The sequence below is a fragment of the Manis pentadactyla genome, chromosome 1 (assembly GCF_030020395.1).
Source record: "Manis pentadactyla isolate mManPen7 chromosome 1, mManPen7.hap1, whole genome shotgun sequence".
NCBI lineage: Eukaryota > Metazoa > Chordata > Mammalia > Pholidota > Manidae > Manis > Manis pentadactyla.
In genome coordinates this window covers 197,984,818-198,012,288 of record NC_080019.1, presented here as the reverse complement: position 1 = coordinate 198,012,288, position 27,471 = coordinate 197,984,818, and the positions used below count along the sequence as shown (strand labels likewise).

At 54.5% G+C, this 27,471-nt stretch overlaps 1 protein-coding gene across 1 annotated transcript in view; it reads left to right on the top strand.

The window, feature by feature from the left end:
- Positions 1–24,514, top strand: part of ALDH1L1 (aldehyde dehydrogenase 1 family member L1) — a 61,525-nt gene extending 37,011 nt beyond the window's left edge. The window contains exons 14-23 of the mRNA XM_036911621.2: positions 1,389–1,459; positions 4,206–4,311; positions 5,736–5,823; positions 11,873–11,966; positions 13,386–13,485; positions 14,833–14,931; positions 18,360–18,525; positions 21,075–21,180; positions 22,304–22,503; positions 24,225–24,514. Of these exons, the coding sequence (XP_036767516.1) occupies positions 1,389–1,459; positions 4,206–4,311; positions 5,736–5,823; positions 11,873–11,966; positions 13,386–13,485; positions 14,833–14,931; positions 18,360–18,525; positions 21,075–21,180; positions 22,304–22,503; positions 24,225–24,280 (1,086 nt within the window). The 3' untranslated portion in view covers positions 24,281–24,514. The remainder of the gene's footprint in view (positions 1–1,388; positions 1,460–4,205; positions 4,312–5,735; positions 5,824–11,872; positions 11,967–13,385; positions 13,486–14,832; positions 14,932–18,359; positions 18,526–21,074; positions 21,181–22,303; positions 22,504–24,224) is intronic.
- Positions 24,515–27,471: the final 2,957 nt, after the last annotated feature.

Genomic DNA, 27,471 nt, shown 5'->3' with positions numbered 1-27,471 from the left:
AACATTCATCCGCTCACAGTTCTGCAGGTGGGAAGTCTGCACAGGCTCTGCTGTGCTCCGGGCCAGGGTCTCACAAGGTCAGTGTCAGGATGTGGCCAGGCTTGGCTTCACCGGGAGGCTGTGGGGGAAATGTTTCCCCACAACCCTCAGGGGCTGTTTGCAGGACTGAGGGCCTGGGCCCTTGCTGGCTGCAAGCCAGGCTGCTCTCAGCTGCTGCAAACCTGTCTTTGCCCCCACCTTCCGTCCCCCATTATAGCCTGTCATTCTTGGGCTTGGAATCCTCTGACTCTCTTCTGCCACTAATTGGAGAAAGCTCTCTGCTCTTACAGGGGCTCCTGTGGTTCCAAGGGGCCCACCTGCATCGGCTCCCCATGCCAAGGCCAACCGAGCCATGCCACATCTCTGCAGGTGGGCTAGCTCACCATAGCCTAGCTGACTTGCCAGTGGGTTTCAGCCCCAGGCAAGTTCACTCTTGCTTCGGTGAGACCAAATAATGGCAATGGAATGTTCTTGGGGTGAAAGGGTTTATACCCTGCTTTATTCCCATGGTGGCAGGTCAAACGCTAGAATCCTGTCTGCCTCAGGGCGAGTCAGCCTGCAGCAAGCCAGTCTCTTCCTCCGGGCCTCTCTGCACCCGCAGCTGTCTCAGCCTCTGTCCTTCCACCACTCCAGCCTCTGCTCTCCTGCAGTCGTGCAGCTCAGAGCACTGGGCAGAGCTCTTTATATGGAGTCAGTAATAGCATATTGCCCACACGTGTTTAGCGGGCACACTGAGCAGGGTCGGGTGAGAATCCTGGCCGCAGGAACTTACATGTTCTCTACACCAGGTCTTGGGAATCAGGGCACAACCTGGTGGTCATTTTCGGTGTTTCTCCCGCTGCAGGCAACAGTGGATCAGCCCTTCCCCAGGGAGGCCCAATGCCATGGGGCCCACAGGCCTGCCAGATCTGGGCTCTCGACTCCCCTCCTCCCCACAGAGCTCAGGAGCACGGGTGGGCCTGAGATGAGGGGGTGGGCCTGCACCCTGTTCTCCCTTCAGTGTGGTGGGAGCTGGCTTCCCCCAGGCCTCCGGGGCCAGCATAGCCCCCAGAGGCTCCCCACCCTCACTGTTCTCTGCCCCCGTGTCAAAGCCAGAGGCCTTTCCTAAGGACTCAGCAAGGCCCAGTGCAGCACGTTCTTGCCCCTGCTGGCCGCCTGCTCTGCCTGGGCCTGAGCTCCTCAGATGTCCCTGCCACACATGAGCTGGAGGCTCGGGTCTGCCCACCCGGCCGTCAGGGGCATCGGATGCAGACAAGAGCCTGTTCTCCTGGACCCAGGCCCAGTCTGGCTGCCCAGAGGAGAAGCGGTGGGGAAACTGAGCCCCCGCCTACCCCCTGTGCTTCTTGCAGGGCTCCACCATCCCCATCAACCAGGCCAGACCCAACCGCAACCTGTCCCTGACCAGGAAGGAGCCAATCGGGTGAGTGGCAGGGCAGCCATCGGCCCCTCGCTGGACGCCTCTCACACTGCAGGCCCGTGGGACATGCGTGACTCCCCGTTTATGTATGCACTGAACAGCTGTTTATTCACTACCATATGCCAGCAATTTTGGGCACTGGAGATTCAACGGTGACCAAACCTGATGACGGTGCCCGTCCTCTAGGTCCTGGTCTCCAAACAGATAAAAGCACCTACTCTGTGCCAGGTGCCATGTTCAGATTTTGTAACTTTATTTAATCCCCACAATAGCCCTCTATTGTCAGGGTCATGGTGGGAAATGGTATGCCCACAGAATTTTACCCTGAAATTAGCATAATGATTATTGCGCATAGAAATGAACAGCTCACAGCACCAGAGAAAAAACAATGGAGAAAGAGGCAAAGGGTAGAAACAGGTGCTCAACAGGAGAAAGACACATGTCCAATCACCACAGGAAGGGGAAGCACTGGGGAGATCATTTTAAGCCCAGCAGGGAGAGGCCGGTGTCCCCATCAGGGGGCCCAAAGGCCTAGGGAGAGAGCAGCACCCCCACACCGCCTGTAGGGGGCAGGGGGCCCCCCCTCTGTGAATGGCAGACTGGTGGTGGCTGCTCAGAACCCAGCGTCCTCACCCCACAGGGCACAAGGGTGGGGCCACCCTGACAGCAAAAGTCAGGAGTTGGGAGGAGAGTGGCAGAGCGCATGGCACAGCGCAGGTACAGCACCAGGCAGAGCGCATGGCAGAGCGCAGATGCAGCACCAGGGGAACCCGTTGTGTGAGCACACATCCCAGGTTCTCTAAAACGGGTCAGAGGCCCAGCAGGGCCGGCACCCAATGGCCATTCCCACCTGCTCTGTGCCCATTACAGGGTGGGGACACCATGGGTGGTGGTCGAAGGCCCTCAGCTTCTTTGGAAATGTGGGGCGTTTCCTAAGGAGAACGTGTCCACGGGTCCTTCAGGCCAAGAGAAACAAGTTCAGATTCATACAGCGTCCTCCCTGGAGGAGACAGGAGCCTTGTCTTTCAGCCCACTGGGGGAGGGGCAGGGCTGGGGGAGGTGGCACCCACCCCAGGGGACACAGCAGGGAGGCGGTGCCACAGGACAGCCCCCACAACAAAGAACTACCCAGACGAGGTGTCAGCCGTGTGGAGAGACCACTGCATGGCCAGGTGCTCGGAGCCCCTCCCTCGGGAGCAGGCTTGGGAGCGCAGGGCAGGGGATGGGGCCCACCTGGCTGCCTGTCACATGGGTCTGCAAGGCCCTCCAGCCGCTGCACGGGGTGTCCGTCCGCATAGAACAGAGTGGGACACACACACCGTAGCTGGGCCAGTGTAGGGAGGCTTCCCCTGTACCGGGTCCTCCTGAAGGCTTGAGGGAGAATCTGCCCCAGGCCTCTCCCCGCTGTCCCGCGGGGGTCTGCTGGAAACTCTGCTGCCCCCGATCTCTGCCCCCACGTTCTCACAGCCTTCTCCTTCTGCATGGCTGCGTCCTCTCGGGCGTTCTTTTGTACAGCAGTCAGGTGGGTCAGGCGCCCACCCCACTCCCTAAGACCTCATCTCAGCTAATTACATTATGTACTAAATCATGTCGCCTTGACTGCATTTCCAAGGAAGGTAACATTCTGGGGTTCTGGAGTTAGGACGTCAGCATGTGAATCTGGGGTACGATTCAGTCCCAAGTGGACTTCTCTGACATCTGTTCCTCAGATGCCCCATAACACAGCCCTCCTTCTCCCTGGTGACCTCACCTACTTTCCTGGAAACTCTCTCTGCTCCCTCCACCCCCTTGTCCCACTGGGTGTAATGGGGTGGGAGTGGCTTTCCTAACCCCTTAGTGCACCCCATCACTCCCAGGATGGTGGGGTCCCCAGCCCAGGCCCCTGCCCCAGCCCCACCTTGCTCCCCCTCGGCCCAGCCCACACGACCTGTAGCTCCTTGCAGCCCCATCCTGCCCTGAGCCTCTGCGCATGCTCTTCCCCCTGCTGGGTTCAGCTCAGAAGTCATCTTCTGGGAAACACTCTGATGGTGATGGTGGTCCTGAAGAGGGTGGTGATGAAAACAACAGCAGCATATCTGCGGGGCTTGTGTGGACAGGCACATCTAATTGGCCAACACCATTTCCCAGGGGTCGAGGGAAGGCAGGGCCCCATGGCTGCCCGGACCACATGTGCCATCACTAGGTCCCCAGGACCATAATGGGGGTGGCCTCCCTTGACGGAGATGCTCCTAGGCCAGAGGCTTTCTCAGGCTCCAGGAAGTGCTGACCCAGGTGCCATCCTTAATGCCAAGCAGGCACTGCCTCCTTCTCTCCCCAGGACGGAGCCCTGGCCTCAGATCCAGAAGGACCCTTACCTACCTCCTCCAAAGTGACCCTCACCCTCTCCCTCCCTCCCAGCCCACCCTGTGACCCCCCCCCCCACCTTCTCCTGGGCTCTGCCTGCTGCCAGGTTGTCAGCCAGGGCCGCCTGAGTCACCTCCCACGTTGCCAGGGATGGTGCACCACCAAGCCGTGTCCTTAGACAGGTCTCACAGCTCCCATCAAGCTGCCCAGAGTCCCATGTCATTGTTCCTTGCTGGACAGAGGGGCTGGAAGTCATGAGCCATCCCACAGCAGGACCCCAGGTACCATGCCAGGGAGCCTGGCTCAGGAGTGGACATCAGGCCTGGGAGAGAAGAGGCAGCTGGCAGGTGGGTTCTGGTGCACAGGCTGGGTGGAGAGACAAAGTCCCACTTGTTTTGTATGGCAGGGTGTGTGGCATTATCATCCCCTGGAACTACCCCCTGATGATGTTGGCCTGGAAGACAGCCGCCTGCCTGGCTGCTGGGAACACAGTGGTGATCAAGCCTGCCCAGGTGGGTCTGGGTGCATCCCGGGCAGGGCCCGGGGCCCCTCTGCCCACGCTGATGCTGGGCTCAGGGAGGAAGGAGGCCTGGCCTTCCCTGGGCCCCACTCACAGTGGAGAGAGGCGGGGGGGCCATGCCAGCCACCCTCAGACTTCCTGGCTCAGCCAGGCTGGCGGTGTTTCGGCCCTCAGCCGCTTGATGAGCAGTACTAGGTGCCTGCGCCCAGATTCAGGAGAGCAGAACCAGTGTCCCTTGTCAGGGCCCCATGCTCTGAGATGCTCTGAGACAGCTGGAGGGTCTGTTAGCAAAGCCGGAGCTGCGGCTGCCTGTTTGGCTTCAGAAATGGAAGTCCCGGGCGGGAGCAGGGTAGCTGGCATTGTGTGTCTGCCGCCCCCATGCCCCACAGAGAAGCCACGTGACATGCATTTGGTCAGGGGCTTAGAGGTGGGATGTTGGGGTCCCTCAGGCAGGCTGGAAGGGCCTGAGCAGGGTCCCCTGGGAGTGAGGGTACTCCCCCTGAGCCTCAGCTTCCTTATCCCCTCGCTGAAGGGTGTGAGGAACAGCAGGTGAGACCTCATCGGTGAGCCCAGCAGGTCTCAGGCTCCCAGCATCCTTGGGACAGTTTGGCTCCTAGGGTATCAACATAATAAAACAACCAAATGTAACAATAGCTGACATTAGGATTTCTCTCAAGCATTTTAACATATATAATAAATTACATAAAAATTTACATACATCTTCTTATTTAAGCCTCACAATAATCCTCTGAGATGATCCTCCCCTCCTCCTTTAGTGCTGGGGGCCTGCTCACAGGTCACCCACAGTTGTCCCTGGAGGCCTCCCTCGCCCAGCCCCCTACAGGCCAGGGCCCACACACTGGGCTGCACGGCTTCAGCTTGACGAGCAAAGTTACCTGGCCAGAAGTGCACCCCCTCTTCCTCCAGAAGAGGAAGGGGTGCTGGCAGAGCAAGGGGAGGGACCAGCCTCCAGCAGTGGGCAGAAATGGACGTCCTTGCAGGGCCCAGCCAGCAGGGCAGCCAAGATAGCCCCACAGCAGAGGAGGCCAGGTTTCCTGGGGGGCAGGGAGTGGGTGCGCCCTGCAGTCTTCTGAACATGGGCCATGGGCCCTGCTAGGCAGCCCTGGGACTCAGTGCTCCACAAGGGCTTGGTGCAACAAGTGAGGAAGGGATGAATTTGCAGGAAGGGACCCAGGCCTGGCCCACATGATTAGCAGCCTCACTGCCAGCTCCCTGCCACAGCTGTGGGGGAGGCTGGCTGGGCTGGCAGCACCTGCTCACAGGGACACAAACTCGGCTTTCCCTGGGGGTCTTCCTGCCATAGCTGCTCCTCCCTGCCTGTTACCTAGGCTGCTGGGAGGGGAAGGCAGAGCCCCACTTCCCAACCCCTCCTGACACACCTTTCCTGCCTCTCAGGTGACCCCACTCACAGCCCTGAAGTTTGCTGAGCTGACCTTGAAGGCCGGTATTCCCAAGGGCGTGATCAACATCCTGCCTGGATCTGGTAAGGGTGCTGGACAAGGGTATCTGGGGCTCCAGGGCTCCAGGCAGTGGAGGTGAACTTGCTCAGAAGAGGGCCTGTAGCATGAGGGGCCCGGTGGGCGGAGCAGCCGCCTGGTGGGGATGGCCAGCCTGCCGTGAAGAGCCCCTTTCCCAGGGTGGGGGACACCTGCCCCTGGGAGGGTTTTAGTTTTCAAATACCCACCCCACCCCTCAATGCTTTCCATTTTTTGTATGTATATATGTGTTCTGGAATAAGTTATGTAACTTGGGGATTATCTGCCCTTTGAAGTTGAGAGAATTTATCTATAGAACATTCTGGACTCTGAGTATTTGGGGAGGTAGTATGTTGCTTTTTTGTTTTTTTCTGTGGTTAGTTGTCTAGTTTATTAGAAAAGCCATTTCTAGAACACCTTTAACAGCATTAGCATAGAGTTGTATTAATAGCTTCCCATAATTATTACCTTTCATCTACCCTTTTGATTGTTGCAATACCCCTTTGTACTTTTCACTTTTTCTTTCTTTTTAAATTGATTTAATTTGTGAAAAATACTTGTCTCCATCCCTCCTTCAAAAACAGCTCTGGAGTTTCTTCACCTGTTCTATTGTTACTCTGATTTTTTTTTCTGCTTTAATCATTGTTACTTCTGCATTCTCCTCTGGGTTTGTTTCAATTTTTGTAACTTTTTGAGTTGAAAGTTCAGTTCATTTTTATTCTTAGTGGTGTAAATAAGGAAAGCATTTAGAGAGCTTTGGTATCAGGATACCTCATGATTGATACATTTATCATTATAAGTTCCCCCTTTTACCTGGCATAATGGCTTTTGCCTTAGAGTCTATTTCGTCTGCTATTCGCACAGGCACTCCAGCTCTCACAGGGTTGTTGTTTGTGTGATCTATCTGTTCCACCCTTTTCTCAGCCTGTTTGCATCCCATGTCTCCTGCAGGCAGCGTGCCTATGCAGGCACACCTTGGTCATACCGCTGCGCCAGACACCACAACTAAGCGAGTCCAACCAATTTTTGTTTTCTAGTGCCCCTGGTGGCCAGAACTTGCACTGCTTCCCCAGGCCGGAAAACCCCAGAACAAACCAGGCACCTTTTTTTGAATGTCTTCTGGGTGGTACATTTCAGAGGGTGTGCTGAGGCAGTGCAGGCAGGAGGGAAAAGGAAGGACTAAAAGGTGCACAGCTCTGTCAGCTCCATCTAAGCCCCCCACAGTCCCACACATTCCATCTGCTCATATCTAATTGGCCTGAGGTTCAGCTGGTCCCTCGGCTGCAAGAGGTTAGGACTTGAGGGGTTTAGCTTGGTGGGTTGCTGTCCACATGAATAGGGTACCTGTTGACCTGTTGACTCTCTTTCCTTGGTTCCCAGCTAGGATGCTTGAGCGGGAAATCTGCCTTTAGTTCCTGAGCCCTATGGCTGGAACCCTCATGTTGGCTTCCATGGGCTAGTACCTTGGAAGTAGCTATGAGAAAAATCCTCTTCTATTCTCTAATGAGGTACACAGAAATGGAGGTGTGCAGCTTTTGGGGGGCATCAGCATGTTCCCAAAGCTGGGTCAGATTGAATCGCTGAAATCAAAGGCCTAGGTGATTAAACTCCACCATCTTGACCCTAAGGACACTTTGGCCCCCGCATGGTGACTGTTACTAGTAAAAGTAACCCACACCAAATAAAATTGATAGTGGTTAAAGCTGCACATGGTCAAATGTATCACTGACTAAAAATTGATGAAAGAAAAAAATACTTCTGCAAACATGTGGGTATGCATCACAGGCATATCTCGGAGACAGTGGAGGTGTGGCTCCAAACCACTGCAACAAAGTGGGTATCGCAATGAAGGGAGTCAGCTTAACTTTCTGGTTTCTCAGTGCATTAAAAGTTATGTTAATATACTATAAGTTAAGCTAATATATATGATATATATTATGCATACTATACTATATATAGTATGGTATATGCTACATATATTATATATAGTATATATAATACTATAAATGCTATAAAGTGTGCTATAACATATGTCTAAAATGAATATCAATGTACATATCTTAGTTTTAAAATATTGCTAAAAATGCTCACCATCATCTGAGCTTTCAGCAAGTCGTGATCTTTGTGCTGGTGAAGGGTCCTGCCTCCAAGTCAATGACTGCTGACTGACTGGGGAGGTGGTTGCTAAAGGCTGGGGTGGCTGTGCCCATTTTTAAAAATAAGATAGCAATGAAATTCACTGACTCTTATTTCATGAACAGTTTCTCTGTAGCACGAGATGCTTTGGTAGCGTGTTACCCACCGTAGAAGTTCCTTCAATCCTGTTGCTGCTTTATCAACTGAGTTTACGTCATATTCTTAATCTTTTGCTGTCATTTCAGCAATTTTCACAGCATCTTCACAGGAAGAGAATCCATCTCAAAAAACCACTGTCTTTGTTCATCCATGAGAAGCAGCTCCTCATCCACTCAAGTTTGCTCATGACATTGTGGCAATTCAGTCACACCTTCAGGCTCTATGTCTAATTCTAGTTCTCTTACTATTTCCGCCACATCTGCAGTGACTTTCCTCCACCGAAGTCCTAAACCCCTCACAGTCACCCACGAGGGCTGGAATCAGCTTCTTCCAAATACCTCTTGATGTTGACATTTTGACCTCTTCCTATGAATCATGAATGTTCTTACTGGTATCTGGAATGGTGAAGCCTTTCCAGAAGGTTTTCGGTGTACTTTGCCCAGATCCATCAGAGGAATCACCATCTATGGCAGCAATAGCCTTGTGAAATGTATTTCTTGAGTTAGAAGGCATGAAAGGCAAAATGGCTCCTTGATCCCTGGGCTGCAGAATCGGTGCTACGTCAGCAGGCAGGAAAACCACATTCATCTCACTGTCCCTCTCCATCAGAGCTCTTGGGTGACCAGGTCCCTAATGCGCAGTAATATTTTGAAAGGAATCTTAGTGGATCTTCAACAGTGTAGTGGATCTCAACAGTGGGCTTAAAATATTCAGTAAATCTTGTTATAAACGGGTGGGCTGTCATCCAGGCTTTGTTGCCCATTTCTAGAGGACAGGCAGGGTAGATTTAGCATCATTCTTAAGGGCCTTAGATTTTCAGACTGGGAAATGAGCATTGGTTTCAACTGACAGTCACCAGCTGCACTAGCCTCTCACAAGAGAGTCCGCCTGTGCTTTGGAGCCGGGCATTGACTTCTCCTCTCTAGCTATAGAAGTCCTAGATGGCATCTTCTTCTAATAGAAGGCTATTTTGTCTACCCTGAAAACCTGTTGTGCAGTGTAGTCATGTTTGTTAATCATCTGAGCTGAACCTCTGGGTAACTTGCTGCAGCTTCTCCATCAGCACCTGCACTTTTCTGTTATGGAAATACTTATTTCCTTAAACCTCATGAAACAATCTCTGCTAGCTTCCAAATTTTCTTCTGAAACCTCCTCACTTCTCTCAGCCTTCACAGAATTGAAGAGAGGTAGGGCCTTGCTCTGGGTCAGGCTTTGGCTTAAGGCAATGTTGTGACTCATTTGATCTTCTATGCAAATCACTAAAATTTTCTCCATGTCAGCAATAAGTCTGTTTCACTTTCTCATTCATGTGTTCACTGGAGCAGCACTTTTAATTTCCTTCAAGAACTTTTCCTTTGCCTTCATGATTTGGCTGACTGTTGGACACAAGAGGCCCAGCTTTCAGCCTGCCTTCCTCACCAAGCCTACTCATTTCTAGCTTTTAATTTAAAGTGAGAGATGTGTGCCTCCTCTTTTCACTTGAACATTTAGAAGCCAGTGGAGGGTTATTAATTGGCCCATTTCAAAATTATGTGTCTCAGGGACTAGGGAGGGCATAGGAAAAGGAGAGGCATGTGGTAATGGCTGGTCAGTGGGGCAGTCAGAACACACACAATGGTTACCAGGTTCACCATTTTCTATGGTGCCGTTCATGGAATCCTAAAACAATTACAATAGTAACATCAAAAATCACTGATCACAGATCACCATAACAAATATAATCATGAAAAAGTTTGAAATATTGTGAGAATTACCAAAATGTGACACAGTCACAAAGTGAGCAATGCTGTTGGAAAAATGGTGCTGATAAAACCTGATCAACAGAGGTTGCCACAAACCTTCAATTTGTACAAAGCATGGTGTCTGTTTAGTGCAACAAAGCTAAGTGTGAACAAGGTGTGCCTGTACTTGGGCCTTATTTTTGTCAATCTGACGATCTTTGCCTTTTGACTAGCCTGTTTTACTTATTCACATTTACTGTTATTGTTGATGTAGTTGGATTTGTGTTTGCCATTTACTTTTTGCTTTCTGTGTCTCCTGTCTCTTGTTCCTGTATTCCTCTTTCACCGCTTTCTTTCACATTAAGTAAATATTTTCTAGTACAACAGATTCATTATTTCAATAATTTTTCACTGTATAGTTTTTAGTTATTTTCTATACAGTTTTAAGGTCCTCTAAGACTTACCATATATATCGTGACTTATCAGAATCTACCTCAGATTTATGCTAACTTAATTCCAGTGAAACATACAAGCACTATTCCTATGTAGCTCTATTTTCTCTTCTTTTTGTGCTATTATCACTTATTTTTGTGCATATATTACCTCTACATATGTTACAAATCCAACACTACATTCCTATAACTTTATGTATAATTTTATATATATTAAAGAAGCTAAAAAGAAAGAAAAGAAAAGACATGTTTATGGACTTTCCTATATGAACCTTCTTATTTCCATTTTTTGGTTGGATGGAAGAAAAGCAGTGGGACAATTGATGGGCTGGGAAACAGGTCAAGACTGACCCCCAAGTTCCTGGCTGAACAACTGGCTTTTTACTGAAATGGAGAACTCAGAGGAGGAGCAGGCCTGGGGCAAGGCTCGGGGCTCAGCTTCAAATATGCTGAATCTGAGAGAGTGTAAGGTGTCAGAGTGAAGGCACGAGGCAGGCAGAGGAGCAGTGGACTGGTCTGGATCCCAGACGGATTTAGGCGACGATGTGTCTGAAGGTGGCATTCTAAGAGGGGAGACATGGCGAGATCAGCAGACGAGACGGTGTGAACTGAGGAGAGGGGAGGGGAGCCCAGGACGGAGCCAGAGGCACCGACTATTTTAAGGTTGGGTGGAGGAAAAGTGGTGAGCAAGGGACATGGGGAAAGTGCCCTCAGAGAAATAGGAGGCCCATGAGGAGGGCGCAGTCAGGAGCCAGAAGAGGGGGCAGACTTACGCAGAGAGACATCATAGTGAGTCTGGGGAGGGGTCTCATTGAAATGGAGATCTGAGGGGTGAACAGGAGCTAACCACATTGGGGCTGGGGGGTGTTCAGAGGGGGCACCCAAACAGGAGGGGGCGGTGCGTACCGGGGCTCCCCCAGCCAGGCTGCACTCCAGGGCAGGCCATCAGGAGCACCTCTGCCCCCACAGGCAGGCCAGGCTGCCCCTAGCTCCCTGCAGGAGAGCCCTGCAGAGCTGGAAGTCTGGGTGCCCTCACCCTTGGGGTCCACCCTGATAGGTGGAAAGCCATATTTGGGGTCTATTAGCTCAAGCTGCTGCAGCAAAGTGAAACAAACATTGGGATTAAACAACAAATGCTTGCTTCTCATAGTTCTGGAGGCTGAAGTCCAGGTCAGGGTGCCGGCAGGGTGCCTCTGAGGCCGCCCTCTGTGGCCGGCAGGTGCTGCCTCCTGCCTGTGTCCACACGTGGTCGTCTGGCCGTGTGTGCCCGCATCCTAATCTCCTCGTCTCACAGGGACACCAGTCAGCTTGGATGGGGCCTACCCTAATGGCCTCATGTCCCCTTAATCACTTCTTTAAAGACCCTGTCTCTATAAACAGCCGCACGGGAGGTGCTCAGGTTAGAGCTTCAGCACAATGAATTTTGAGGGGATGCTGTTCTGCCCACAACAGGGAGGCCCCCGAGCCCAGCTGCTGAGGGCACTAAGCAGCTGGGTGCACAATCTTGGTGGGCGTGCAAGGGTGGCAGGGCTGTGCCTCCCACTCAGCGCCATGGGGGCCGCCCTGACTGCCCCGCCCCCTACCCACAGGCTCGCTGGCCGGCCAGAGACTCTCTGAACACCCCGATGTGCGGAAAATAGGGTTCACAGGTTCCACAGAGGTGGGGAAGCGCATCATGGAAAGGTAGGTGGTTGGGCGGGGAGGCCACCACTACCTCAGAAGCTGTGGCCTCTGGTCATGGGGTGGGACACGGACAGGGCTTCTCCAGCCTCCATGTGTGCAGCAGCCCCCTGAGGCCAGGTGTGTAGGTTCTGATCCTGTGTCTGGGTCTCCAACCAGCCCTTGGTGAAGTGGGTGCGGCTGCCTGTGGGGCTCACAAGGCAGCAGGGTGCTGGGGACTCACAGTGATTCCAGGCCGGGCACACACGGCTGCTTGGACAGGGCTGCCCTGAGTTAGGATTACCTGGAGTGTAAAAGGCCCATCAATTCCTAAAATTTAATGTATTAGGTCTCATGTTAGTAACTCTTTATGATGATTACAAGTTGAAATGACATCTTTGATCCACTGGGTTAGATTAAATATATTGGAAGGATCTCCACAGGCTTCTTTTAGTTCTCTTCCAGTGTGGCCACTAAGAAAGCTGCATTACACATGGGGCTAGTACTGGAGGCATCATCCGAGCGCTGGTCTAGTATACCCTCTTGTATCCCATTCCCTGGACATCAGGCTCATAGTGACATGGGTCATGCTTCTGGCTCTGTCTCTAATTCACAATATGACCTGGGCCAAACCTGAGCACTCTAGGCCCCAGTTTCCCGCCAGGAAGTGTGCATGCTCAGTGGTTCTGGTCTGCATAGCCAACAAGCTTGGAGAGGCTGACAGGCTCAGGCTGCAGTAGCTCACAGTCCTGGCTGCCCCAAGACTGTCAGATGCCCGGACCCCACCCCACTGAGCTAGATTTCTGGGGGGCATTTCAGGCATCTGCACTTTGAATGACTGATGCAGATAGAGGAGCTGGGAGTCCTGCTGACCACACTGCGCTGCCGGGTCCATTTTGTGCCCAGAGATGCAGCCTGCACAGGACCCCAGCTTCCCTCTGTTTGCATCACTGCTAAGGATCTGAGGTGTGGAAGCCCCTATGGCACTGGGCCTGTTGGGGGATGGTTCTGCATTGGATTTATTTGTTGGATGTTGATGATCATCAGCTGTGCAGCCACGGGGCTTCGGGTCTGGTGGGCGAGGCCAGGCGCAAATAGTCCTGAGAACAAAGCCCCCAGGTGGGGGAATTGGGAGCTTGGCTCTCTGTGGGGTTTCAGGGCAGGCATGCTTATAGGGCGCATCTGAGCAGAGTCCACAGGGAGCGGCAATGAGCTGTGAGGACACAGAGAGCAGAGGCCTGCGGTGGCGGCGGGCTTGGGTGCTGGAGGAGGAGGCAGTGAGCGGGGTAGCCGCCTGGGCTGGGGGAGAAGGCTGGTGCCTGGCCTCACAGGGCCTTCCCCAGCCTCTGCTTGCTGTGTCCAGTAAAGCACGTGTGGGGCTGCCCTTGGCCCCTGGTGCCCTGTGTCCCAGGGTCCCAGCCCCAGCAACCTCTCTCCTTCCAGCTGTGCACTGAGTAACCTGAAGAAGGTGTCCCTGGAGCTGGGCGGGAAGTCGCCCCTCATCATCTTTGCTGACTGTGACCTCAGCAAGGCGGTGCAGATGGTGAGGCTGGCCAGGCTGGGCCGACACGGGGCCTTCCCTGACTCCACAGCTCACACAGTTAGCCTGACTGCAGTGCCACCAGAGGCCCAGACTGGCAGGAAGGAGCCCTGGGGGCATGACGTGTGCGTCCCAAACAAACTTCCCAAGAAGCTTCAGAACTGGCACGATTACTGAGCTCTGCTTCACAAATTGGGAAATGGGAGCCACAGCTCCATCTCCTGTGAAATCAGCAAGGCGACTTCCCTGTCCGATAGAGAAGCAAACCAGACTCTGAGCTCAGGCAGAGCCCCACAGGCAGCAGCCAGCAGCCCCTCACCCCGGCCTTTTCCTGGGTCCACACTTGCCCAGTTCTGCCATTGACTTGCTGGGCAGCTTTGGGCAAGTTACTTAACCTTCCTGGGCTGTGTGCTCTCGCCCATGTGTGGAGAGAATATTAATACCACCTCCTTCCCTTACAGGGATTCAACGAGCTATTGTGTCTAAAGGGCTTAGAACACATGGGAGGTGCCATGTGTCAGTTGTTCTAATGTCTGTATTGTCACTGTCACTGTTATGCCTCAGTTTCCCTCCATGCCTGGTTTCCTTCAAACCAGTAAGGCTGTGTTCAACCAGGTAACCAGAAATGCCCCCATCCTATCTAAGTCCTGGTGTGCCTTGTAGGACGAGGTGACACCCGGCATGGACATGAAAGGCAATCCAGCCTCAGATGGGGAAACTGAGGGATGCAGGTCTGCCAGCCCAGAGGTCTCGGCCCCAGCGCCAAGGTCAATGGTGCTGGGCCAGGGGCCCGGGCATGTCACTGGGTGGCCTGACCCCAACTTCCAGGAGAGCTGAGCTTGACCCAGAGCAGCCATGCTCCCTCCTCCCCACCCCTCGCCCAGGGCACCCAGGTCTAAATGCAGGCTCCCTTGAGCTTCTGAGGACATTTATTCTGGACATCAGACAGGAGTTCCCCAGGGCCTGGGCTGTCACCCTGTCCCTCCCAAGACAGGGGCTGGCCACCTGCTCCGTGCTAATGGACTCACCAGGCTCAGCTTCAAGAGTTACCACAGGGAGCCTGCCCAGCCTGTAGGATCTCCAGGCTCACTCGGCTCCTCTGCCTCCTGTTCTGCTCTCTACAACACGGGCGCGGGGGTTCCCCAGGGACGGGGGTCATTCTTTCTCCTCCCAAGGTGACTTGGGAGTGAATGGAAACTGTGTGCCCAGCACCTACCTGCCCGGCCTGCTGTGGGCGGTCAGGACCCACACATGCCTCCCCTTCCCTATGAGAAAGGGTACCTGAGCTCGGCAGGGAGCTGGGCTGGTGCTCCAGGGCTGTAACCCAGGATTCTCGCCTCTTCTCTGAAGGGAATGAGCTCCGTCTTCTTCAACAAAGGTGAGAACTGCATTGCAGCGGGCCGGCTCTTCATAGAAAACTCGATTCACGACCAGTTCGTGCAGAAGGTGGTAAGTTCTGCCACAGGGACTCAGAGCTGTGGGGTCGCTGGGACAGGCACCAGGGCTGCCGGGGGTGGGGTGGGGGCCAAAGCTGTGCCAGGTGGAGACAGGCACTGTCCACCTGGACCAGGGGCCTCTCAGGGGAGCTGTATCAAGTCTTCACTGTTTTTTGTTTTTTTTTTCCATGAAATATGCCATTTTTATTCAAAATATTTATAACCAAACAAAACATGACTGTAGTCCAAATTTAATACATAGGCCACTGACTTGAGAACTCAGCAAGAGATTTACTATAGCTGTTGCTTTTTTTTATTTTTATTTTTTTATTTTTATTTTTTATTTTTTATTTTTTGTGAGGGCATCTCTCATATTTATTGATCAAATAGTTGTTAACAACAATAAATTTCTGTATAGGGGGGTCAATACTCAATGCACAATCATTAAGCCACCCCAAGCCTAATTTTCGTCAGTCTCCAATCTTCTGAGGCATAACAAACAAGTTCTTACATGTAGAACAAATTCTTACATAATGAATAAGTTACATAGTGAACAGTACAAGGGCAGTCATCACAGAAACCTTCGGTTTTGCTCATGCATTATGAACTATAAACAGTTCAAATATGAATACTCGTTTGATTTTTATACTTGATTTATATGTGGATACCACATTTCTCTCTTTATTATTATTATTTTTAATAAAATGCTGAAGTGGTAGGTAGATACAAGATAAAGGTAGAAAACATAGTTTAGTGTTGTAAGAGAGCAAATGTAGATGATCAGATGTGTGCCTGTAGACTATGTGTTAATCCGAGCTAGACGAGGGCAATAAACATCCATGTATGCAGAAGATTTCTCTCAGAACATGAGGGGGGAAGTTCTAAGCCTCACCTCTGCTGCTCCCCATTTTCTCACCAGATGGCCCCCTGCGACTGTGCCTGTCTTAGGTTGTTCCTCCCTTGAGGAATCTTACCCGTCTCTGGCTAACCAGTCATCTTCCATTCACTGTTTTTTTATTATTTCAGCAAGAAATAGCAAACCTGTGGCTTATACTGATGTAACCAAAAAGAGTCTGCCTTCAGGCAGGTCCCTAACAGTAGAGCCTGAGCCGGGGTTCAGGCTTACTGAGGGGGGTTCTCAGGTGGAGCCTGGAAGGTGGGAGGGGCCATGAGATGATAGGATGGAGGATGTAGCCTCAGGTGACTCCTAGCCTTGGCCCAACCCACAGACAGAGCTCTGGAGCATGAAGGGCACCACTCAGGTGTACTCCGGGCACCAAGGGGCCAGGCCTCTGTTCCCTATCTTTGTTCCCTACTGGCTGTGGGCTGCCTACAGGCTGGAGGAGCTCAGCCCTAGTCAGCTCCTCGGGACGGTCAGCAGCCCTTTTGTCATGGCCACTGCAGGGCAGGTGCCCACAGGGAAGGGCAGAAGTGGGGTGCTGACAGCACAGAACCACAGAGGGTAATCTCTCTCTCCACCGACTCGGTTAGAAAAGATGGGGGACTTCACTGTTGGTGCGAATGGTCCCTGGCCACCCTGACCATTCCATGATAGCAGAGCTTGGGGAGCTTGCAGCTCAGTGTCAGCCCCAAGCCCGCCCCCACATCCTGGGGCAGATATGAGAGGGGAGGCTGGGACCACGACCTCTACGTATGTGCAGGCTTAAACAAACTGTATTTAGCAAGCTGGTAAAAAGAGAGCAGGTCTGGAACAGGGTGGAGCAGCTGTTAGGAAGGAGATCTGGAGTAATGGGTGAAAGTATGAAAGGCACTGAGAAAAGGGATGGGTTTTCTAGAAGGGGGTGTGACAGCTTTTACCATGAGACAAACTACTCTCCAAAGAGTGGCTTGACATGACCACTCTTCATGCAGCCCACAGTCCCATAGCTTGGCACTGTGGGCACCAGCCCAGGTTCACCTGAACTCACTCAGTCTGCAGTTTGTTGCCAGGTCCCCTGAGGCACCTGGTGCCTGGTGGCTGCACTGGGATGGCTGGTCTTTGTCCCTGTGGTCCTTCATTCTGCAGCTTGTACTTAGGCACATGCAGGGCCAGGGCAGGACTCCCAAGTAGGAGTAGAAGTTTGGAGGCCTTGTGGAACTCACGAAGTTTGCACAAAGAATGAGTACATTCATGTCCATTTGCACAACCTCCTCTAGTTTGGGAGCTGGCCAGCCTGGCTGAGCTACCCAGCAAGGGCATAGCTGGACCTGGGCAACCTGGAGGTGGGGTGAAGGGCCTGAGATGGGGGACATGGAGCAGATGTGGTTGTGGGAAGCACAGAGCTGGTGACTCCCCTGGGAGGGGTCAGAATCCCATGAATTGCTGGCCTCATCACAGGTCCCAAACACAGTAAGTGACATGCACATCCAGGACACTCGGCAGGGTCACCCTAGGTATCCCCGGGCAGCGGAGAGCAGTTGGGAGGCCAGGCAGGAGCAGAGAAGTGGAGTGTGGTAGGGGTCCTTGGATGGGGAGCCCCTTCAGGATGGTCACAGGAGCTAAGGGGCTCCTGGTGGGGAGTTAGAGGGTGGTCCTGGGGGGCTTGTGTCCCTCCTGTGTCCAACTAGGCCTGGCTGGGGGTGCAGAGCCTGAACAGGAAAGCGGCCCATCCCAGCCCCAGAGAATAAGGTGGTAGCCAGCGAGGCCTGACCATGATGAAGGAGGACAGGACCTTATCTGGCTGTAGGAAGCCAAGGAAGGAACTGGGGTACAGGTGACAAAAAATGGAAGGGGCAGACTACAGCCCGGAGCCCAGAAAATCTGCTGTTTGCCTCCTGTTGGTTGTGTCCACCTGAGTCCCTTCCCTTAGCACAGCACCCCCTACTCACCGGGGGCTTTTCTGACTCTCCACCCCCCAGAATCATCAGATAGCATCTGGCACAACCATTAAGGAGACCTAGGACGGCATCTCCAGGCTGCTCAGCCTAAACTTACTTTTATGTTGGCCAAGGCAACAGGGAAGGCTTCCTGGAGGAGGGGGCCTTACAGCTGGGCTCTGGATAGGTAGAATGGGCAGATTCGAGGCCCAGGACCCTCCACTCCCCTTTGGTCTGTCCCCCTGTGCCACCGCATAGCCTGAGCACCCTGGCTGAGTGTTCCTGCGGCTTCTCTGCCCCTAAGCCAGCTGCAGATCCAGTGTAGACACAGCCTGTGCTGCCCACCCACGTCCCCGCTCACCCATACCCCTGCACACCTCCTTTCCCAGCCCGACTGATGCTAGGCTCAGGCCCCCTAGCACATAGGCTACATCGCCTGTTGCCGGAAGGCAGGTTTGGAATCAGAATATGGACCATCCTCAGAGCCAGAATCTGGCATGTGGGCTTTCTCCAGAGGACAGCAGTCAGTACCCAAAAGTGAAAACATGGGAGGTAGGCCAGGCTTGGACCATGATGAGAAACCTCAGTGCTCAAGCAGAACCTTAGTGGGAGGACTTCCTGCAGGTGGAAGAGGTGAGGAAGATGAAGATCGGCAACCCTCTAGACCGGGACACCAACCACGGACCGCAGAACCACCAGGCCCACCTACAGAAGCTTATGGAGTACTGCCAGCGCGGTGTGAAGGAAGGGGCCACGCTGGTGTGTGGTGGGAACCAAGTCCCCCGGCCAGGTCAGTCAGAGCACTCCCAGCCCACTGGCTAGACCGAGGCAGCGTGAAGCATGGCCTCCGCTTTCCTGCCCAGCTCCACCTGCACGTACCTGAAGGCTAGGTGGCACAGAGCCTGGCCTCAGGCCGCCTTCGGGACCTTGGATGCAGTGGCCTTGACTATGGAGACTTGTCAGACCAGGGGGGACACTGTCTAGGTGAAGACACCATAGCTGAAATCCAGTCAGTGCCGGTTTAACCCGAGCCAGAGTGGACTGTGATTTACCATGAACGTGACGGCATCCTTGACATTCTTTCCTCCCATGGATTGCGTGGTTTCACAACTTTGGCTATTGCTTCTTAGCAGTTGCTCTTTGATGGAACCTACGTCTCTACCTGTCCTTTAAATGGGCGTGCACCCTCAGGCCCGTCCTGAGCTTGGAGCACTTCCTGTGGTAGACGCTTTCCTGGGAGACCTCACCTCCTGTGATGGCTCAGACCCGCCCAAATATCACTACCCAGGCTCCTGCTCACCCAGACCTCCTGACCACCTGGACACCTCCACCTGCATGTCCACCAGGCCCTTCACACTGAGCAGGAACCGAATCCATCCCATCATCACAGTGTCCCCCAGCCTCCGCCTGCCCCTAAACTGCCTCTCTAGAATCTTCCATCTGATTGAGTCACAGAGCCGCAGGCTTGGACTATTCGAGCTGCTTCCCCATGAGACTGCTCCACAGGGCTGGGGGCAGGCACAAGTCTGTCTTCTACACCATCAGGTCCTTCACGGCAGCACGAGCCTTGCACCCAGCCTGAGTTAAGCTGATGGAGTGAAGGAGGAAAGGAAGGAATAATCCTAGACTCCTGCCTCCTCTTGACCCCCTACTTTTAATTAACTGCCCGAGTGTCTTACATCTAGGAATCTTTCTTGCTTCCCTGCATCCCTGCCACCATCATGGCAACTCTGCCCCTTGTCTTGCCTGGGTCCCCATGGCTGCTTCCTGCAGGACCTCTTGAACCCCACTGATCCTCTACTTAGGTAGCTGCCAGAGGCCTGGTTAGATCCCCCAGTGTTGGAACACTTCCACAGTGACCATCCTCCTGCAGTGGAAGTTCAACCCCTTAACTTTGCACCCAGGGTCTTTCATGATCTGTTTCCAACTTGCTTGCCCTTGACCCATGCTTGCATCTTGTATCTCATTTTCTTCCTCTGTGCATTTGCTGCTCCTGTGCGCAGCCAGCACCTCCTGGGGGCCCCCACCCGGTGACCTCATCATTCAGCTCAAGTGACATCCACACACAGCCCATAGGTGCTCCCTAGTACCTTACACGTCAACAGTTTTATTAGCACTGTCCTCTCACTGTCTGCTTATCCCATCTCTGCCCCCACTAGACTGGGGTTTCTATGAGGCCAGAGTTCATGGGACAGAGAGAAGTGAAGGCACTCTACTGAGCAGTTAGGGGCAGCGCCCCCCAGGCACCAGGAAGAGTGGGGAGCCATCAGTACCACCCTGCCCTGAGGCAGCCAGTGAAGGGAGCCTGCGAGGGGCTGAGCTGTGAGACAGGGGCTGCCTCCTAGTGGCCAAACCCAATGGGAAGCCAGGAGACTCAGAAGCCCCAGCGGCAGCCCCGGCCCACAGCGCCTGCACAGCGTAGAGAAGGAACAGCTTGTTTGCAGACTGACTACAGGCCACACAGCATCAGTCAGCGTGTGTCATACATAACACACGTTTGCAAAATGGTAAAGGACGTTAAAATATAATTTATAAATGTGTGAAAATATTTTGTTAAGTTACTTTAAAAGGTTTAAAACATTTTTTTGTTTTTCTAAATATGAGAGAGAGAAAACTTCAAGCCTCTTGATTTCCCCTAAACCGGGCCAGATGTAGTCTCAGCCCAGTGGGGCTCAGGGACCTGGGCTGTGTCTGGAGGAGCCAGAGTCAGGGAAGGCACTTGTGCCATCAGAAATGGTTCTGGCCAAGCAACCCAGGCCTGGAGGGGCGGCAGCCTGGATGGGAGGGGTGGCGGGCACTCAGCGACAGATAGGGAGGCTGTGCCTGGCCCGGAGCTCTTGCCCCTGCACCCAGAGGTCAACACCAAGGTGCCAGGAAGGAGACGGGAGGCCATCAGGTCCAGAGCCCAAATCCCCTCCACCCACCGCCCTCCACTGGTGCTGATGGAAAACCACCTGGGGGGCTGCACCAGCTGAAGAATTCCAGATATGTTTTCAGGTTAAATGTCACCAGAAAAACCCATGTTTTTTGTCATGGTCCTGAGCTTCAGCATGGGGCAGACTTGGGTCCAAATCTCAGCCCCATCACAGACCAGCTCTGGCCATTAGCCTCAGTTCCTCAGCAGCATTTTGTTGAAAGGGCTGTGCGGACCACGTGCACCGCACGTTCGGGGCAGGAAAGCCACTGCAGAATGTGGTAGGCCCCACATGGGAGTCATGACCTGTATTGCTGGAGCCGGATGTGTGTATGGTGGCTGGTGGGACCCAGGCATGGCCAGGGAGAGGCCTGGCTGCCAGAGGACAGCCGTCCTGCACCCCACGACCTCTGTCTCCCCCACAGGCTTCTTCTTTGAGCCAACTGTTTTCACGGATGTGGAAGATCACATGTTCGTAGCCAAGGAGGAGTCCTTTGGGCCCATCATGATCATCTCTCGCTTTGCCGACGGGTAGGGGGTCCTGCTTATGTCTCCTGATTCTTTTCCACACATTACTGGGGTCTTCCCATGAGCTTTAGGGGGCGGTCCTTGGGCCCACCTGAGAACCCAGATGAGGTGGGGACTGTGGACACGTCTTGACCACCTGTGGATCCTCAACTGCAGAGGTGAGGAGAGCCCCAGGGGACCAGCAGGGCTTGGGGTTCCTGTGAGCATTCCCCATCTCTCTGATGTCTCTCACGGTGTGCTGGGTTCTGGTCTAATTATCCACTGCCGTGTGATAAACCACCCCAGCCCTCAGTGGCTTGGAGTAGCAACAATTATTTATTTCCCTCATGAATCTGCAATTTGGTCAGGCTTTGAGGGGCTTCCCCACCTCTACGCTGTATGGGGCTGCCCCCACAGGTTCTCCCTGGCACCTGCACCCCCAGAGAGGCCAGCAGAAGCTGCTAGGCTCCTTAAGGTCCACTGATCAGCCTCAGAAATCCCAGAGCTGCTCTTCTGCATGTCCTGTCCATCCAGTGAGTCCCCAAGGCCAGACTGGGTTTAAAGGGAGAGGGATCAGGCTCTGTGGCCATAGTCCCTCTGCTGCGGGCTCTTTTCCTGAATGTTACTCTTCACAGTAGTGCCTTAGAGCAGGTTACAGAGTGGCTCCCCATGTTCCACGCACTATACTTCCAACCACCAAGAAGTCACGGAAACTGTCATCATATGCCGATCATAAGAGAATGAGACACTTTCATATCAGCTGCCAGCCAAGACTGTGCTAGGTCTGCAAGCCCATGATGTCTGCGGCGGGGATCCACCCCCAGTGTAGCTCCCTGGGGAAAGCCCAGAGGCTGCTGGGGGCCCAGCGTGCCCCGCCTCCGGGGCCCCTCCCTGCCGTCTGTAAGGTGCAGGGTCCTCATGGCCAACCATGTGTGAATGGCCCTCCGCTCCCGTTCATTCCTCTTCCCTCTGCTGCCTTCTGCCGCCTCACTTGCTGTGGGCCCAGTATGCTTCTCCTTCCAAGGTCCTGCATCACAGGGAGCTTGGGGAGGCTGGGCCCCCCTGAGGCGCAGGGGCTGCAGGTCCGTCTGTGTCCCACATCTGCCCCAACCTCACTCACAGAGCTCTTCCTGGGTCTTCCCTGCAGTGACGTGGACACTGTGCTTTCCCGGGCCAACGCCACAGAATTTGGCCTGGCCTCCGGCGTCTTCACCAGGGACATCAACAAGGCCCTATACGTCAGCGACAAGCTGCAGGCAGGCACCGTGTTTGTCAACACATACAACAAGACCGATGTGGCCGCCCCCTTCGGAGGGTTCAAGCAGTCTGGATTTGGCAAAGACCTGGGTAACCTAGCTCTGAACACCTGTTTAGGCCACTCGGTGCCAGTTGCTGTCCCAGAGCCAGGGGTGGAGGGACTCACTTCTTACAGGGAGGGGCAGATGACCACAAAGGCAGCAAGCAAGCAGAAAGCAAAGTTGCTGGAAGCAGGTGATACAAGGTGACCTGGCGAGGTCAGGGGAGGGTGACTCGCCAGAGCCCGGGTGGGCCTTCCTGAGCAGGTGGCACCTGTGCTGACACCTGAGTAGCTGAGGAGCCGGCCCTAGACACCTGAGGGTGTGTGTTCCTGGCAGAGGGGAGGGCAGGTCCTGGGAGAGCCAGCTATGGTCCTGTTGCTGCAGAGAGAGGCCCGAGTGCTGGTGTGGGCCCAGGGTGAGGAGGAAGGAGGAGAGGAGGCTGGAGAGGCAGGCAGGGACAGCTTTCTGAGGCCTGGGGACCACCATCCAGGCTCAGACTTCACCCTCAGAGAGAGGAGAAGCTGTGGGGGCCAAGAGTGCCCAGTGGGGCAGTGTGAGTCCCCATTGTAGAGGCAACGTCACCCAGGCAGGGAGTGGAGCACAGGCCTGGCCTGTGGAGGAAGTGGGCTGCTGAGTGACGTAGGAGGAGCCCCGCTCTCCCCATCGTGCCGCAGGGAGGCCGGCAGCTGGGGACTAGCCCCGGGTGGGGACTGCAGCTCTGATGCTGAGCGTGGTGGGGAGCAGCACACTGTCTCTCAGAGGCTTCCACCCCCCCAGGGCCTGCCCTTCAGCTCAGGTTCTCAGGGAGGCTCAGGCTGAGCTGGAACCAAAGGGCAGCTGCTATTCCATTTTGTTTTCCTGTCCATCCTTCACACCTGCAGAAAACCCCATGCTTGCGGGAGGAGCCCCATAAACACCTGGCAAAGCCTGACACCACCCACTGTACACAGGCGGGGCTCACACTCACACACGTACACTGCCCCCTCTGTCCTTGTCTGCCACCTCCTGCTTTCCCAGGGACACCTTCTTGGTGTCCTCCATGGAAATGTACAAGGGCCATCACGGTCCAGGAGACTGGATGCCAAGTCCCCAGGATATCCTGGGGATATATATGATTTCTGGCTCTATGACTCTGCCCCCTGAACTGCCCCAGCTCCCCACCCCAGCCCCCTGCATCCTGTGCCCATAAACAGGCATTCCAAACAGCCCACCTGGGGCAGGCGCAGGACCCCAGCGGGCCCCAGCTGGTGACATGTGGCTCCTGCAGCCAGCCTCAGTGGGTGGGGGAGCTGTTAGGCACCTATAGTCCCCACGTGCTGGTTGTGGGGTCAGACTCAGCAGCCACAGAACACAGCTGAGTTTGGGGGGCCCTGTGAACACCGACTCCCAGTCTCACCATGATCTGGAGACCAGCACTGGGGAGAGGGGATGGGCTGGCACGTCTGGGTAACAGGAGGGCATCCAGCGAGCTTCTTGGCTGCCCTCGAGCCGAGCGGGCTGTCCTCCCTGGAGCAGAGGTAGTCAGAGTGGGGAAGTTTCTGGAAAGGTTGCCCCAGATTGGTGGTCCCTGGTGCCTGGGCTGATATACTGCCTGCTCTGTCACTGGGCCTGACCCACCCAGACCTCGGTTTCTCATCTGGCCAACCCAGGGCTGACCCCACATGGTTGCCCAGATCCACGGCCTAACATCAGTGCAGGGCTTGGTGCAGCACAGGGAGGAGGGAGGAGCTGCTGCGAGCATCCTGTCCCCCAGTGGCACTCTCCTTGCAGGAGAGGAGGCCTTGAATGAGTACCTGCGGGTCAAGACAGTTACCTTCGAGTACTGAAGAGAGGCCTCCAGAGGGAAGCCCTGGCCTCCAGATGTGACCGCGCCCTCCCACCTGATCTGCCTTCTTGGGGAGCTCGTCATCCCTCGCCTCCTCTCGCCTCTGAAGCCCTGGTGTCAGCCCCTTGCCTGCTTCCCCGCCATCCCCATCAGGGACACCCCTATCCTGTCTGATCACAGCATCTTTTGGTGGGTGAGAAAGTGGCCTCAGGGCCAATAAAGGTCCTGACCAGCAGCACCCCATCTCTCTGCCCATGTGCAGCAGCCCTGCAGGTCCTGGTGCTGGGGCAAGGTGCCTGGCCCTGAGGGAGCCAGGCACCCGGAGAGAGACGGACTCCGAAAACAGGGGCAGAGATGGCGTTAGGGGTGTGAGAGGTTTGCAGGGTGACCCCAGGAGATGCAGAACAGCAAGCAGGATGGACAGTGGGACCCGCTGTGACGCAGCTCAGCCTCCTTCTGCAAATACGCCCCGCCCCCCTCGCTGGCCTGTGCTGGCGTGGGGCCAGAGGGCACAGCGCAGAGGCCGGTCCTGGACCTCCGCGGAGCAGTTGCCCCAGGCTGGCACTTCAGACCTGGGGTGGGGCCCCATCTTCCACCATCTTGTGTCTTCTGCGTCCCCCCACAGACTCCCCTGGCCCAGCGCTCCACCCCTACCTTCACCCTGCAGGACTCTGGATGCCCCCCTTCCACCAATACCCCCAGCTCCCTATGTCCCAAACGCTATGACTTCACTTACCTGCTGTCACCTCAGTTTACCCCACATGTCACTCTCTTCTTGGCATTCCAAGCCCCTACCCAGCCTGGCTCTGCCCCTCTGTGTTACATAGACCCCCTCAAAGCTCCCCTCCTCTCCCTGCCGGGTCCCTGGCCCAGCCTCCGCTCATCTAGGAGCATCTTCAATCCTCTCCATACGCTGTCCTTTGGGGCAAGAAATCCCTCCCGCCTCGTCTCCTTGAAGCCCATCACCCCTTCTCTTCCCTTCGGGACATGATCTTACAGAAGCCGCCCCAAACTCCCCTTGAGAGGGATCAGCTAGTAAGAAACTGCTTCACTAAGTACTAACTGGAAGCTGGGTGGGAATCCACGCCCTGCCCATGTATTTATCTCATTTAATTCTTCCCTTAGCCAGGCTATTTTCATCCCTGCTGATGAACAAGGAAATTGAGGCAGAGGAGTTTACTTGCCTGAGTTCAGGCAGCTAGCTGGAATTGCATTCCCCTCAGTTCCCACACCTAATGGTCTCCTCTGCCTGCAGTGTAACTTGCCCCTCAGAGCGCCCGCAGTGAGTTCCTGGCTCCTGGGTGTTGGCACTGGGCCCACTGGAGCCATCGCTCTCTTTCGGGCCTTCTCTGCATGATCTGGGGAGCAGGCTACCCCACAGGGCTCCACTCCGCCTTGGGGTAGGGGGTCTCCATCTCCCCGAGTCCACTCCAACCCCTCGTGAAGGGGCCCTTCCCTGCACCCTTGTACCTCAGCGACTAGGCTGAAGCTTCCCCAAGGCCTCCTTAGAGGGTTGGGGAGAGCTAACAAGTCCTATTCCACGGGGTGACTCAGTGAGAGAGGGGACAGCCCACCAGGCCCCACGGGACGCACACCAGGCCCCCGGGAAGCAGCTTCTTGCCTGTTTCCCAGCTGCTAGCCCACGGCAGGACCAGCTTACCCAGAGAGCTCACTTGGGCCCCGGGCTCCCACAACGCCATCTCCATTCCTGTTGCCCGCAGAGGGAAGAAGTGTGTTTCCACCTCAGGTCAAGCCTTTTGGACCCCATAACTGCCTCCTCCCTGAGAGCAGCCCTTCCTGTCCTTGGGGTGTGACCCTGCCTTAACACACAGCCCCACAGCAGACCAGACAATCCCCGGTCCGCCCCTCCCAGGCCCCCATTGTTCATTCAGCTAGTCTGGGGCCACGACCAGCAGCCCGGAGCAGCTGGCCCTGGGCCTGGGCCCTCAGGCCCATCCCCACGGAGGCAGAAGCCTGCGCCATCCTGAGGGTCCAGCCCTGGCTTCCCTCAAGCAGCCCTTTACCGCAGAAGAGCAGGCAACGCCCCAGGCCCAGGCCCATCCAAACCCAAATCAAACCAAGAAACACTTATTCCCCCGAACCCTCCCCAGCCCCCAAAAGAACCTGCTTTTAGCCAGGGTGCCCTATACAGTCCTGCTTAAGACCCTGGTTTAACGTCTGCAAGACTGGGCTCCTAGCTTTGTCTTCCCCTCCTTCAAGGATCCTCCTGAAACTATAAGGTAAGTATATAAGGAAAACCCCCCAGTTCTCCTTGCCTGTGTATTTCCCTCCCATGTGTCACCTTCAGTCTCACATAGAGCATTTTGCTTCTGACCATTTGCCCTGGTCACCAAATGTGTGTGGGGTTTTCAGCACACCAGGCAATTCTCTGCAGCACCAGTTGAGTGTCCTACAGCTTAACCCAGTTCTGACAGTCTGCCTGGAGATAGTGCCAGACCCCACAGTTAAGGCTCAGCCCTGCAAGACTGCCCCCACCCCGCCTCAGATGCCAATCACAGGTCCCCACCTTACCCACAGCCTCTATCTGATTTGGCTACAAATTGGAGGTTCCCACGACCCTCTTTTTGGGTTCTACTAATTTGCTGGAGCAGCTCACAGAATTCAGGGAAACACTATTTACATTTACCGGTTTATTGAAAGATATGATAAAGGATGCATATGAACAGCCTGATGAACAGATTTGCAGGGCAAGGTCCCAAAGAGTCCAGAATGCAGGAGCTCTGACCCCGTGGGGTTGGGGTGTGTTGCCCTCCTCATGTGGATGTGTTTGCCAACCTGGAGCTCTCTGAACCCCCTAGTATTGGGATTTTATGGAGGCTTCCTCATGTAGACATGATCAATTATCAATGCCCTTTCTAGCCTCTCTCTTCTCTCCGGAGGATGGGGGTGGCGCTGAAAATCCCAAGATTTTAATCATGGTCCTTCTGGGGACCAGCCCCCACCCAGGAGCCACCCAGAGCCACTTCATTAGAACAAGAGATGCTCCTAGTGTTCTTATTACTTAGGAAATTATAGGAATTTCAGGAGCTCTGTGCCAGGAATGGGAGGAAGAGATCAAATATATTTTCTATTAACTCAGTGTAAGAAGTTAAGACTATTAGATATCTCTCATTTCCTTCTCTTTATCCCCTTGTTTCTTAAGTTATAGAACCCTAAATTTTACCTGGGCAC